This window comes from Rana temporaria, chromosome 3 (genome assembly GCF_905171775.1).
Source record: "Rana temporaria chromosome 3, aRanTem1.1, whole genome shotgun sequence".
In the NCBI taxonomy this organism is placed as follows: Eukaryota; Metazoa; Chordata; class Amphibia; order Anura; family Ranidae; genus Rana; species Rana temporaria.
In genome coordinates this window covers 11,869,644-11,882,774 of record NC_053491.1, presented here as the reverse complement: position 1 = coordinate 11,882,774, position 13,131 = coordinate 11,869,644, and the positions used below count along the sequence as shown (strand labels likewise).

Here is a 13,131-nt window from a genome sequence, read left to right as displayed (position 1 = left end):
TTACAGGTGTAAAAAAAATAATAATAATTTACAGGGTATACAACTCCTTTAAGGAGGAGCAGCGCTATTCATTTATTTTTATTCATAATTTTCTTGCCCCACCAGTGGGGTTAATACTGGACAGCAGCGGCTGAAACATATTTTTCATCCAACTACCAAGGTGCGTGTGTCCTCCTATAGGCCCAGATTCTGAAAGGGCTTACAACGGCGCAACGCCATGTGCGCCGTCGTAAGTCCTAATCTGGGCCGTCGTATCTATGCGACTGATTCTTAGAATCAGTTACGCATAGATAACCGTTAGATCCGACAGGCGTAAGGCTCTTATGCTGTCGGATCTTAAATGCAATTTTTTTGTTCGCCGCTAGGTGTCGCCGACGTCGTTTTCTCGATCGAGTATGCAAATTAGCAAAATATTCGCGAATTCCCGAACGTACACCCGACCGACGCAGTGAAGTTACGACGTTTACGTAAGATTTGCGATGCGTAAAGTTGCCCCTGGGTCTATGAGGCGCAGTCAATGTTAAGTATGGCCGTCGTTCCATTTGAAAATGTACGTCATTTGCATAAGTCGTCCGTGAATGGCGCTGGACGCCATTTACGTTAACGTCGAAACCAATGACGTCCTTGAGACGTCATTTAGCGCAATGCACTTCGGGAAATTTTAGGGATGGCGCATGCGCAGTACGTTCGGCGCGGGAACGCGCCTAATTTAAATGATCCACGCCCCCCTACCCGGATCATTTGAATTAGGCGGGCTTGCGCCGGAGGATTTACGCTACGCCGCCGCAACTTTACAGGCAAGTGCTTTGTGAATCAAGCACTTGCCCGTAAAACTTGCGGCCCGCGTAACGTAAATGAGATACGTTACGCCGCCGCATTTTTAAGCCATTCTACGAGAATCTGGCCCGTAGTGTTTAGTGAGAAGTGTTTTACCTCCAGGAAGTTACCTTGACAAAATTCAGCAGCCTCCGGAAACCCCACGGGACGGAGTATAGCCATTTGGACTCCGGCTCAGGCCATTTGGGGTCCACCAGCTCTCTCAGGTCTCTGTCGGTAAAGTAGCTGGGCCCCTGAGCAGATGGGAAGTTCCTGTTGGTGATGTATCTGGTGGTGAAGTGGCCGACCCCAAGAAAGTCACTTGTGCCTTTGATGAAAGCTTTCTCTTGAGAGCTGAAGGTCGGGAGTCTGGACATTCCTAAACCCTGCTGGGCGCTCTTCTGGCCTTAAAGCAGAAGACAATTTACACATTACTCAGACAAAAGAATGCACAGGTTGCTTTTAAAATCACTTTTTGAAATGCCATAGGCGAAAGCAGGGCCGATCCGCCCTATAGGCTCACTATTCAAGCCGCTTAGGGCCCCGCAAAGCTGCGGAGGGCCCCCCAAATTACTGGAGGCCCCACCTTTTTGAGAAGTAATTTTCGGCCCCTTCCCCACCGCTTTTCAACTTTAGTGTGACATGTCATTCAGCTTAGGGCCCCAGGAAGGTCAGAAAGGCAAAGGTTACAATAATTATCCTATTTGCAGAAAATAACCTAGGGCTATGGTGATCACTTAATCACTTAAGACCCGGACCATTATGCAGCTAAAGGACCTGGCCCCTTTTTGCGATTCGGCACTGCGGCGCTTTAACAGACAATTGCGCGGTCGTGCGATGTGGCTCCCAAACAAAATTGGCGTCCTTTTTCCCCCACAAATAGAGCTTTCTTTTGGTGGTATTTGATCACCTCTGCGGTTTTTATTTTTTGCGCTGTAAACAAAAATAGAGCGACGATTTTGAAAAAAAAACAATGGCCTGGATTCAAGAAGCAATTGCGCCTGTGTAACCATAGTTACACAGCGCAATTGCTTACTTGCCCCGGCGTAACGAGTTCTCCTGATTCAGAGAGCTCGTTACGCCGACTGCAGCCTAAGATATGCGTGGCATAAGGCTTTTATGCCCTCATATCTTAAGCTGCATTCTTGCGTTGGCCGCTAGGTGGCGTTCCCGTTGTGGTCAGCGTATAGTATGCAAATTGCATACTAACGCCGATTCACAACGTTACGCGAACCCTGCGTACGCAGTTTACGTCGTTTGCGTACGTCGGGTTTCACGTAAGGCTGCACATGCTAAAAGCAGGGGCAGCCAATGCTAAGGATACCCGTCGTTCCCGCATCGCGAGGTTTGAAATTTACGTAGTTTGCGTAAGTTAATCGTCGGGAAAGTTTCCCGACGGAGCATGCGCTCTACGCTCGGCGCGGGAACGCGCCTAATTTAAATTATTCCCGCCCCCTACGGGATCATTTACATTAGGCGCCCTTACGCAGGGCATTTTTGAAGAGCGCCCACGCAAATTACGTGGCTACTGCTTCATGAATGAAGCGTAGCGCAAATAATTTGCGTAGGCGCAGGGTAAAAAGGGTACACTGCGCCTCCGTAAGGAGCGCGCAGCTGTACCTGAATCTACCCCCGTATTTTTTTCTCAGTTTAGGACGATACGTATTCTTCTACATATTTTTATATTTATAAAAAGGGGATAGTTTTATGGCATTTTTATTAATATTTTTTTTTTTTTACTAGTAATAGCGGCAAACAGCGATTTTTATCGTGACTGCGACTTTATGGCAGACACTTTTGACACATTTTTGGGACCATTGTCATTTTTACAGCAATCGGTGCTATAAAAATGCACTGGTTACTGTGAAAATGACACCGGCAGTGAAGGGGTTCAACCTGTAGGGGGCGCCAAAGGGGTTAAGTGTGACCTAATGTGTGTTTCTTACTGTAGGGGGGAGTGGCTCGGCGTGTGATGTCACTGATCAGGTCTGCGGGTCCCGCGGTCACGGAGCTCAGGACCTGGGCTCTTAAAGGGCAACGTACCTGTACATGCTTATGCCCGGCCCAATCGAATGAAGCGTATATTGATTGGTTTGCGCAAAAGTTATAGCGTCTACAAAATAAGGGATATATTTATGCCATTTTTTTTTTTTTTTAATAGTAATGACGGTGATCAGTGATTTTTATCGGGACACTGCGTCAGAGAGATCGGACACTTTTGACACTTTTTTGGGACCTGTGACATTTATAGCAACAATCAGAGCTTAAAATAGCCACTGATTACTGTATAAATGTCACTGGCAGGGAAAGGGTTATCACTAGGGGGCGATCAAGGGGTCAAGTGTTCCCTAGGGAGGTGTTTCTAACCATGAGGGGAGTGTACTGATCAGGAATAGAGAGAGATCACTGTTCCTGATCACTAGGAACAGCAGATCTCTCTCTACTTTCCTGACAGAACGGGAATCTCTGTTTACATTGACAGATCTCCGTTCTGGCTCTCTGAGGAGCGATCGCGGGTCGCCGGCGGACATTGCGGCCACAAGCTTTGGCTCCGGAATCGTGCCGCGTGCACACCCCCTAGAGCTTTTAAAGTGGCTGACGTACACCTACGGCGATTCGTGCAGCCGTGCAAACCTGCCGCAGTATAATGACGGGTGAAGAGAAAGGGGAAAGGATTACCGCTCACCAAGCCTCTGAGTCTTTTAGAAGCTCCCGCCCTACTTTGAACACACAGGTGCTGGCTCTGCATCTCACAATGTGAAACGCGTTAGCCTTGTCCCCGTCTTCATTTCAAGTTTGACTGTCCGCTGTGATTTGGATTTTATCTTCAATAAAGAACGTCTTATACAGAGTGCGGCAGTCCAGGGCGATTTCCTTTCTTGCAGTACAATGACGGCGACTGGGTCGGCAGGCCGTTAATATTCGCTATTGTCACACTGATTCTCCTCCCGGGCCAATCAGGAAGCGGGCCTTCAAACCCGTTTCCTGTTTGCCTAGGAGGGAGGGAGGAGATGCAGGAAAAAGCTGTCGCCCAGAGGGAATCGCTGCCCGCGATGGGGTAAGTATAGGGCCAACCGACCAGGAAGGGGGTCTGCAGTCTCAGCCACCACTGCTTATAGATATATTCAGCTAAATACAGATTGACCTGACATTATCACTAAGAAATGCTTAAAGTCTATAGCTATTCAACATATTGTATGCCAACAGATGTTAAAACAAAACTTGAGAATCTCCTCTCCCTGCATCAGATTTTTCTCCCGTTACTTATACCATGCCTTGTTCTGCCCTCTGTGTGTGGAGGTGGCCAGGGCCGATCCTAGACAGGGTGCTTTGCACCCAGGTGCCTGCAGAGATGGGGGCACCAAAGTGCCAGAGTTCTCCCCTCCCTCCTTCTCTCCTTGTTTGTGTCCGTCCAGTGTGAAAACACCCGGGCTCTCACACTAGGATTGCAGATGATTGCTTTTTTCAGGCGCTATTTTTAACGCTAAAGCGCCTGAAAAATCTCTGACCGTCTCCTGTACTATGTCTGCAGTCTCTGACCATCTCCTGTACTATGTCTGCAGTCTCTGATCATCTCCTATATCATGTCTGCAGTCTCTGACCGTCTCCTGTACTATGTCTGCGGTCTCTGGTCGTCTCCTATATCATGTCTGCAGTCTCTGACCGTCTCCTGTACCAAGTCTGCAGTCTCTGACTGTCTCCTGTATTATGTCTGCAGTCTCTGACCATCTCCTGTACCATGTCTGCAGTCTCTGACCGTCTCCTGTACTATGTGTGCAGTCTCTGACCATCTCCTGTACCATGTCTGCAGTCTCTGACCGTCTCCTGTACTGTGGCTGCAGTCTCTGACCATCTCCTGTATTATGTCTGCAGTCTCTGACCATCTCCTGTATTGTGTCTGCTGTCTCTGATCATCTCCTGTACCGTGTCTGCAGTCTCTGACCGTCTCCTGTACTATGTCTGCAGTCTCTGACCATCTCCTGTACTATGTCTGCAGTCTCTGACCATCTCCTGTACTATGTCTGCAGTCTCTGATCATCTCCTATATCATGTCTGCAGTCTCTGACCGTCTCCTGTACTATGTCTGCGGTCTCTGGTCGTCTCCTATATCATGTCTGCAGTCTCTGACCGTCTCCTGTACCAAGTCTGCAGTCTCTGACTGTCTCCTGTATTATGTCTGCAGTCTCTGACCATCTCCTGTACTATGTCTGCAGTCTCTGATCATCTCCTATATCATGTCTGCAGTCTCTGACCGTCTCCTGTACTATGTCTGCGGTCTCTGGTCGTCTCCTATATCATGTCTGCAGTCTCTGACCGTCTCCTGTACCAAGTCTGCAGTCTCTGACTGTCTCCTGTATTATGTCTGCAGTCTCTGACCATCTCCTGTACCATGTCTGCAGTCTCTGACCGTCTCCTGTACTATGTGTGCAGTCTCTGACCATCTCCTGTACCATGTCTGCAGTCTCTGACCGTCTCCTGTACTGTGGCTGCAGTCTCTGACCATCTCCTGTATTATGTCTGCAGTCTCTGACCATCTCCTGTATTGTGTCTGCTGTCTCTGATCATCTCCTGTACCGTGTCTGCAGTCTCTGACCGTCTCCTGTACTATGTCTGCAGTCTCTGACCATCTCCTGTACTGTGGCTGCAGTCTCTGACCATCTCCTGTACCATGTCTGCAGTCTCTGACCATCTCCTGTATTATGTCTGCAGTCTCTGACCATCTCCTGTACGATGTCTGCAGTCTCTGATCATCTCCTGTATTATGTCTGCCATCTCTGATCATCTCCTGTACTATGTCTGTAGTCTCTGACCATCTCCTGTATTGTGTCTGCTGTCTCTGATCATCTCCTGTACCGTGTCTGCAGTCTCTGACCGTCTCCTGTACTATGTCTGCAGTCTCTGACCATCTCCTGTACTATGTCTGCAGTCTCTGACCATCTCCTGTACTATGTCTGCAGTCTCTGATCATCTCCTATATCATGTCTGCAGTCTCTGACCGTCTCCTGTACTATGTCTGCGGTCTCTGGTCGTCTCCTATATCATGTCTGCAGTCTCTGACCGTCTCCTGTACCAAGTCTGCAGTCTCTGACTGTCTCCTGTATTATGTCTGCAGTCTCTGACCATCTCCTGTACTATGTCTGCAGTCTCTGATCATCTCCTATATCATGTCTGCAGTCTCTGACCGTCTCCTGTACTATGTCTGCGGTCTCTGGTCGTCTCCTATATCATGTCTGCAGTCTCTGACCGTCTCCTGTACCAAGTCTGCAGTCTCTGACTGTCTCCTGTATTATGTCTGCAGTCTCTGACCATCTCCTGTACCATGTCTGCAGTCTCTGACCGTCTCCTGTACTATGTGTGCAGTCTCTGACCATCTCCTGTACCATGTCTGCAGTCTCTGACCGTCTCCTGTACTGTGGCTGCAGTCTCTGACCATCTCCTGTATTATGTCTGCAGTCTCTGACCATCTCCTGTATTGTGTCTGCTGTCTCTGATCATCTCCTGTACCGTGTCTGCAGTCTCTGACCGTCTCCTGTACTATGTCTGCAGTCTCTGACCATCTCCTGTACTGTGGCTGCAGTCTCTGACCATCTCCTGTACCATGTCTGCAGTCTCTGACCATCTCCTGTATTATGTCTGCAGTCTCTGACCATCTCCTGTACGATGTCTGCAGTCTCTGATCATCTCCTGTATTATGTCTGCCATCTCTGATCATCTCCTGTACTATGTCTGCAGTCTCTGACCATCTCCTGTATTGTGTCTGCTGTCTCTGATCATCTCCTGTACCGTGTCTGCAGTCTCTGACCGTCTCCTGTACTATGTCTGCAGTCTCTGACCATCTCCTGTACTATGTCTGCAGTCTCTGACCATCTCCTGTACTATGTCTGCAGTCTCTGATCATCTCCTATATCATGTCTGCAGTCTCTGACCGTCTCCTGTACTATGTCTGCGGTCTCTGGTCGTCTCCTATATCATGTCTGCAGTCTCTGACCGTCTCCTGTACCAAGTCTGCAGTCTCTGACTGTCTCCTGTATTATGTCTGCAGTCTCTGACCATCTCCTGTACTATGTCTGCAGTCTCTGATCATCTCCTATATCATGTCTGCAGTCTCTGACCGTCTCCTGTACTATGTCTGCAGTCTCTGACCGTCTCCTGTACCAAGTCTGCAGTCTCTGACTGTCTCCTGTATTATGTCTGCAGTCTCTGACCATCTCCTGTACCATGTCTGCAGTCTCTGACCGTCTCCTGTACTATGTGTGCAGTCTCTGACCATCTCCTGTACCATGTCTGCAGTCTCTGACCGTCTCCTGTACTGTGGCTGCAGTCTCTGACCATCTCCTGTATTATGTCTGCAGTCTCTGACCATCTCCTGTATTGTGTCTGCTGTCTCTGATCATCTCCTGTACCGTGTCTGCAGTCTCTGACCGTCTCCTGTACTATGTCTGCAGTCTCTGACCATCTCCTGTACTGTGGCTGCAGTCTCTGACCATCTCCTGTACCATGTCTGCAGTCTCTGACCATCTCCTGTATTATGTCTGCAGTCTCTGACCATCTCCTGTACGATGTCTGCAGTCTCTGATCATCTCCTGTATTATGTCTGCCATCTCTGATCATCTCCTGTACTATGTCTGTAGTCTCTGACCATCTCCTGTATTGTGTCTGCTGTCTCTGATCATCTCCTGTACCGTGTCTGCAGTCTCTGACCGTCTCCTGTACTATGTCTGCAGTCTCTGACCATCTCCTGTACTATGTCTGCAGTCTCTGACCATCTCCTGTACTATGTCTGCAGTCTCTGATCATCTCCTATATCATGTCTGCAGTCTCTGACCGTCTCCTGTACTATGTCTGCGGTCTCTGGTCGTCTCCTATATCATGTCTGCAGTCTCTGACCGTCTCCTGTACCAAGTCTGCAGTCTCTGACTGTCTCCTGTATTATGTCTGCAGTCTCTGACCATCTCCTGTACCATGTCTGCAGTCTCTGACCGTCTCCTGTACTATGTGTGCAGTCTCTGACCATCTCCTGTACCATGTCTGCAGTCTCTGACCGTCTCCTGTACTGTGGCTGCAGTCTCTGACCATCTCCTGTATTATGTCTGCAGTCTCTGACCATCTCCTGTATTGTGTCTGCTGTCTCTGATCATCTCCTGTACTGTGTATGCAGTCTCTGACCGTCTCCTGTACTATGTCTGCAGTCTCTGACCATCTCCTGTACTGTGGCTGCAGTCTCTGACCATCTCCTGTACCATGTCTGCAGTCTCTGACCATCTCCTGTATTATGTCTGCAGTCTCTGACCATCTCCTGTACGATGTCTGCAGTCTCTGATCATCTCCTGTATTATGTCTGTAGTCTCTGACCATCTCCTGTATTGTGTCTGCTGTCTCTGATCATCTCCTGTACCGTGTCTGCAGTCTCTGACCGTCTCCTGTACTATGTCTGCAGTCTCTGACCATCTCCTGTACTGTGGCTGCAGTCTCTGACCATCTCCTGTACCATGTCTGCAGTCTCTGACCATCTCCTGTATTATGTCTGCAGTCTCTGATCATCTCCTGTACGATGTCTGCAGTCTCTGATCATCTCCTGTATTATGTCTGCCATCTCTGATCATCTCCTGTACCATGTCTGCAGTCTCTGACTGTCTCCTTTACTATGTCTGCAGTCTCTGACCATCTCCTGTACCATGTCTGCATAGTTACATAGTTAGTCAGGTTGAAAAAAGACACAAGTCCATCCAGTTCAACCACAAAATAAAAAAACAAAATAAAAAACATAGTACAATCCCATACACCCAACTCCATACCCACAGTTGATCCAGAGGAAGGCAAAAAACCCGAGCAGAGCATGATCCAATTTGCTACAGCAGGGGAAAAAAATCCTTCCTGATCCCCCGAGAGGCAATCGGATTTACCCCGGATCAACTTTACCTACAAATCGTAGTACTCAGTTATATTCTGTACATTTAGGAAAGAATCCAGGCCTTTCTTAAAGCAATCTACTGAGCTGGCCAGAACCACCTCTGGAGGGAGTCTGTTCCACATTTTCACAGCTCTTACTGTGAAGAAACCTTTCCGTATTTGGAGGTGAAATCTCTTTTCCTCTAGACGTAAAGAGTGCCCCCTTGTCCTCAGTGATGACCGTAAAGTGAATAACTCAACACCAAGTTCACTATATGGACCCCTTATATATTTGTACATGTTGATCATATCCCCCCTTATTCTCCTCTTCTCAAGAGAGAATAAATTCAGTTCCTCTAATCTTTCCTCATAGCTGAGCTCCTCCATGCCTCTTATCAGTTTGGTTGCCCTTCTCTGCACTTTCTCCAGTCCCCTGATATCCTTTTTGAGAACTGGTGCCCAAAACTAAACTGCATATTCCAGATGAGGTCTCACTAATGATTTGTACAGGGGGGGGATTATATCTCTGTATCTGCAGTCTCTGACTGTCTCCTTTACTATGTCTGCAGTCTCTGACCGTCTCCTGTATCATGTCTGTAGTATGTCTGGGGGTCTTTCTAACAGAAGCCCTCTCTGTGTCCATCACAGAGGCCCCCCTCCAGTTCCCAATAAAGTACTCTGCTTCTCTTCCTGTATTTTGTTTATTGTTAAGAGATCATGTAAGGATCCCACGAAGACTTTGTGGGGGGAGCATCTCTGTGGTTGGGTCATTGCCACATTTGTAAAGGGGAGGAGTTGGTAAAATGATCACACTCATGTGGGGGGCGCCAGAAATATTTTTGCACCCAGGCGCCTGTGACCCTAGGATCGGCCCTGGAGGTGGCCATATTCCTAGAGGCAGGGTTTTGCTTTGTCATGTCAGAGCCTCCAGCAAGGAGAACATTGAGAATCCCAGGCGTGCCTAGGCACCCTCCCCTACCAGGAAGTACACTTATTTTTCAGAAGGAATTCAAAACAACAGAAACATTTTTTATAGCACTGTTTAACCACTTAAGCCCCGGACCATATTGCTGCCTAAAGACCCAAGGGGTTTTTACAGTTCGGGACTGCGGCGCTTTAACAGACAATTGCGCGGTCGTGCGACGTGGCTCCCAAACAAAATTGGCGTCCTTTTTTCCCCACAAATAGAGCTTTCTTTTGGTGGTATTTGATTACCTCTGCGGTTTTAATTTTTTGCGCTATAAACAAAAATAGAGCGACAATTTTGAAAAAAATGCAATATTTTTTACTTTTTGCTGTAATAAATATCCCCAAAAACATATATAAAAAATATTTTTTTCCTCAGTTTAGGCCGATACGTATTCTTCTACCTATTTTTGGTAAAAAAAATCGCAATAATCGTTTATCGGTTGGTTTGCGCAAAATTTATAGCGTTTACAAAATAGGGGATAGTTTTTTTGCATTTTTATTTTTTTTACTACTAATGGCGGCGATCAGCGATTTTTTTCGTGACTGCGACATTATGGCGGACACTTCGGACAATTTTGACACATTTTTGGGACAATTGTCATTTTCACAGCAAAAAATGCATTTAAATTGCATTGTTTATTGTGAAAATGACAGTTGCAGTTTGGGAGTTAACCACAGGGGGCGCTGTAGGAGTTAGGGTTTACTTTGTGTGTGTTTACTAGTGTAGGGGGGTGTGGCTGTAGGAGTGACGTCATCGATCGTGTCTTCCCTATAAAGGGAATGACGCGATCGATGCGCCGCCACAGTGAAGCACGGGGAAGCCGTGTTTACATACGGCTCTCCCCGTTCTTCAGCTCCGGGGAGCGATCGCGACGGAGCGGCTATAAACAAATAGCCGCGCCGTCGTCTCTGATCGCTCCCCGCGGGAATCCGACCGCCGCATGTAGCGGGGGGGTCCCGATCGGACCCCCCACCCACGTCTAGCAGAGGACGTACAGGTACATACATGTGACGTATATGTACATGAGGAGGTCGGGAAGTGGTTAAACAAACCTTTCTAGATGTTCCCCGGTAACATAGAAAATCTTTTGGTTTTAACCTCGGGTCCATTTTAAGCAGAAAGTCTCTCACTTACCTATATATTCTTTCATGATCTGTGGGTAGTCTCCGTTGAAAAGAGGATTAGCAAACCATCCAAAATTAAACTGAACAAATCTCTCCGCAGCTTCAATATCCTTCTGGCTGGAGATGTCCACGGGTTCACCCCATTCTGTAGTCAGGGAAATGCCAACCATTCCTAAAGAGAAGGGAGAAATTCACCCGCACGTTGTACTCCTCAACACCAGAGCGTCGGAAGAAACTACGGGCCAGATCCACAAAGAAGCTACGTCGGCGTATCTATTGATACGCCGCGTAACTTCTAATTTGCTCCGGCGTATCTTTGTTTTGTATCCACAAAACAAGATACGCCTGAATGTGGGCTAGATCCGACTGACGTACGTCTTAGTACGCCGTCAGATCTTAGGTGCATATTTACGGTGGCCGCTAGGTGGCGCTTCCGTTGATTTCCGCGTAGAGTGTGCAAATAAGCTAGATACGCCGATTCTCAGAACGTACGTCCGCCCGGCGCATTTTTTTACGTTGTTTACGTAAGGCTGTTTTCGGCGTAAGGTTACCCCTGCCTCATGAGGCGTACGCAATGTTAAGTATGGACGTCGGGACAGCAACGAATTTTCCGTCGTTTGCGTAAAACGTTCGCGAATAGGGCTTTGCGTAAATTACGTTCACGTCGAAAGCATTGACTATTTGCGACGTAATTTCGAGCATGCGCACTGGGATACCCCCACGGACGGCGCATGCGCCGTTAAAAAAAAAAGTCATTTACGTGGGGTCAAGATGCATTGGAATAAAACACGCCCACATCTTAGTCATTTGAATTCCGCGCCCTTACGCCGACACATTTACACTACGCCGCAACTTACGGCGCAAATTCTTTCTGGATAAGGAAACTACGCTGTAAGTTACGGCGGCGTAGTGTATCTGCGATAGTACGGCAAGATGATTGGTGAAGTTTCACAATTCTGCGTACAGCGGCAAAAATATTTATCTAATCCCCTGCAGATTGTGTAAATGTTCCCATGTACAGTAAAACGTTGGATTGCGAGCATAATTCGTTCCAGAAACACGCTTGTAATCCAAAGCACTTGTATATCAAAGCAAATTTTCCCATAAGAAATCATGGAAACTCAGATGATTGGTTCCACAATTATTTATTTATAAATCCTTCAGTTTATAGTCCATATAAAAAGATTAGAGCGATGTGATTGGTTGTGTGACCATAAAATGTCCTCCACAAATAGAAGCCTCCACAAGGGGATTAGAAGCAAAATCCAGCAGGAGCTCCAGAGTATAAAAGAGAAGAGAGGAGCATCTAAGGCTAGGTTCACACTGCTGCAAATTCAAAATTGCGCAATTTTGGAGCAATTTTGCCGCTGCGATTTCAGGGAATGTTATTTTAACCACTTAAGACCCGGACCAAAATGCAGGTAAAGGACCGGGCCCCTTTTTGCGATTCCGCACTGCGTCGCTTTAACTGACAATTACGCGGTCGTGCGACGTGGCTCCCAAACAAAATTGGCGTCTTTTTTCCCCCACAAATAGAGCTTTCTTTTGGTGGTATTTGATCACCTCTGCGGTTTTTATTTTTTGCCCTATAAACAAAAATAAAGCGACAATTTTGAAGAAAATGCAATATTTTTTACTTTTTGCTATAATAAATATCGCCCAAAAAAGATATACATTTTTTGTTTCCTCAGTTTAGGCCGATACGTATTCTTCTACATATTTTTGGTAAAAAAAAAAATCGCAATAAGCGTTTATCGATTGGTTTGCGCAAAATTTATAGCGTTTACAAAATAGGGGATAGTTTTATGGCATTTTTTTTAATAACATTTTTTTTTTTTTTTTTTTACTACTAATGGTGGCGATCAACGATTTTTTTCGTGACTGCGACATTATGGCATCGGACACATTTTTGGGACTATTGACATTTTCACAGTAATCAGTGCTATAAAAAATGCACTGATTACTGTGAAAATTACGATTGCAGTTTAGGAGTTAACCACTAGGGGGCACCGTAGGGGTTAAGTGTGACCTCATGTGTGTTTCTAACTGTAGGGGGGCGGGGCTGGACGTGTGACGTCATTGATCGTCTTTCCCTATATCAGGGAACAGACGATCACTGACATTGCCACAGAGAAGAACGGGGAAGGTTTGTTTACACTCGCCTCACCCCGTTCTTCAGCTCCTGTGACCGATCGCGGGACACCGGCGGCGATCGGGTCCCGCGGCCACAGTCTCGGAGCTTCGGGACCGGGTCGCGGGTGCGCGCGACCCACGGATGGGCTCTTAAAGGCGACGTACCTGTACGTGCTTGTGCCCAGCCGTGCCATTCTG

At 47.2% G+C, this 13,131-nt stretch overlaps 1 protein-coding gene across 3 annotated transcripts in view; it reads right to left on the bottom strand.

Annotated features, from left to right (window-relative positions):
* LCTL (lactase like) overlaps positions 1–13,131 on the bottom strand; it is a 69,352-nt gene that overhangs the window by 20,901 nt on the left and 35,320 nt on the right. For all 3 annotated transcript variants that reach the window (XM_040342253.1, XM_040342252.1, XM_040342254.1), the window contains 2 exons: positions 10,811–10,972; positions 948–1,222 (listed from right to left, as the gene is read on the bottom strand). In XM_040342253.1, the coding sequence (XP_040198187.1) occupies positions 948–1,222; positions 10,811–10,972 (437 nt within the window). The remainder of the gene's footprint in view (positions 1–947; positions 1,223–10,810; positions 10,973–13,131) is intronic.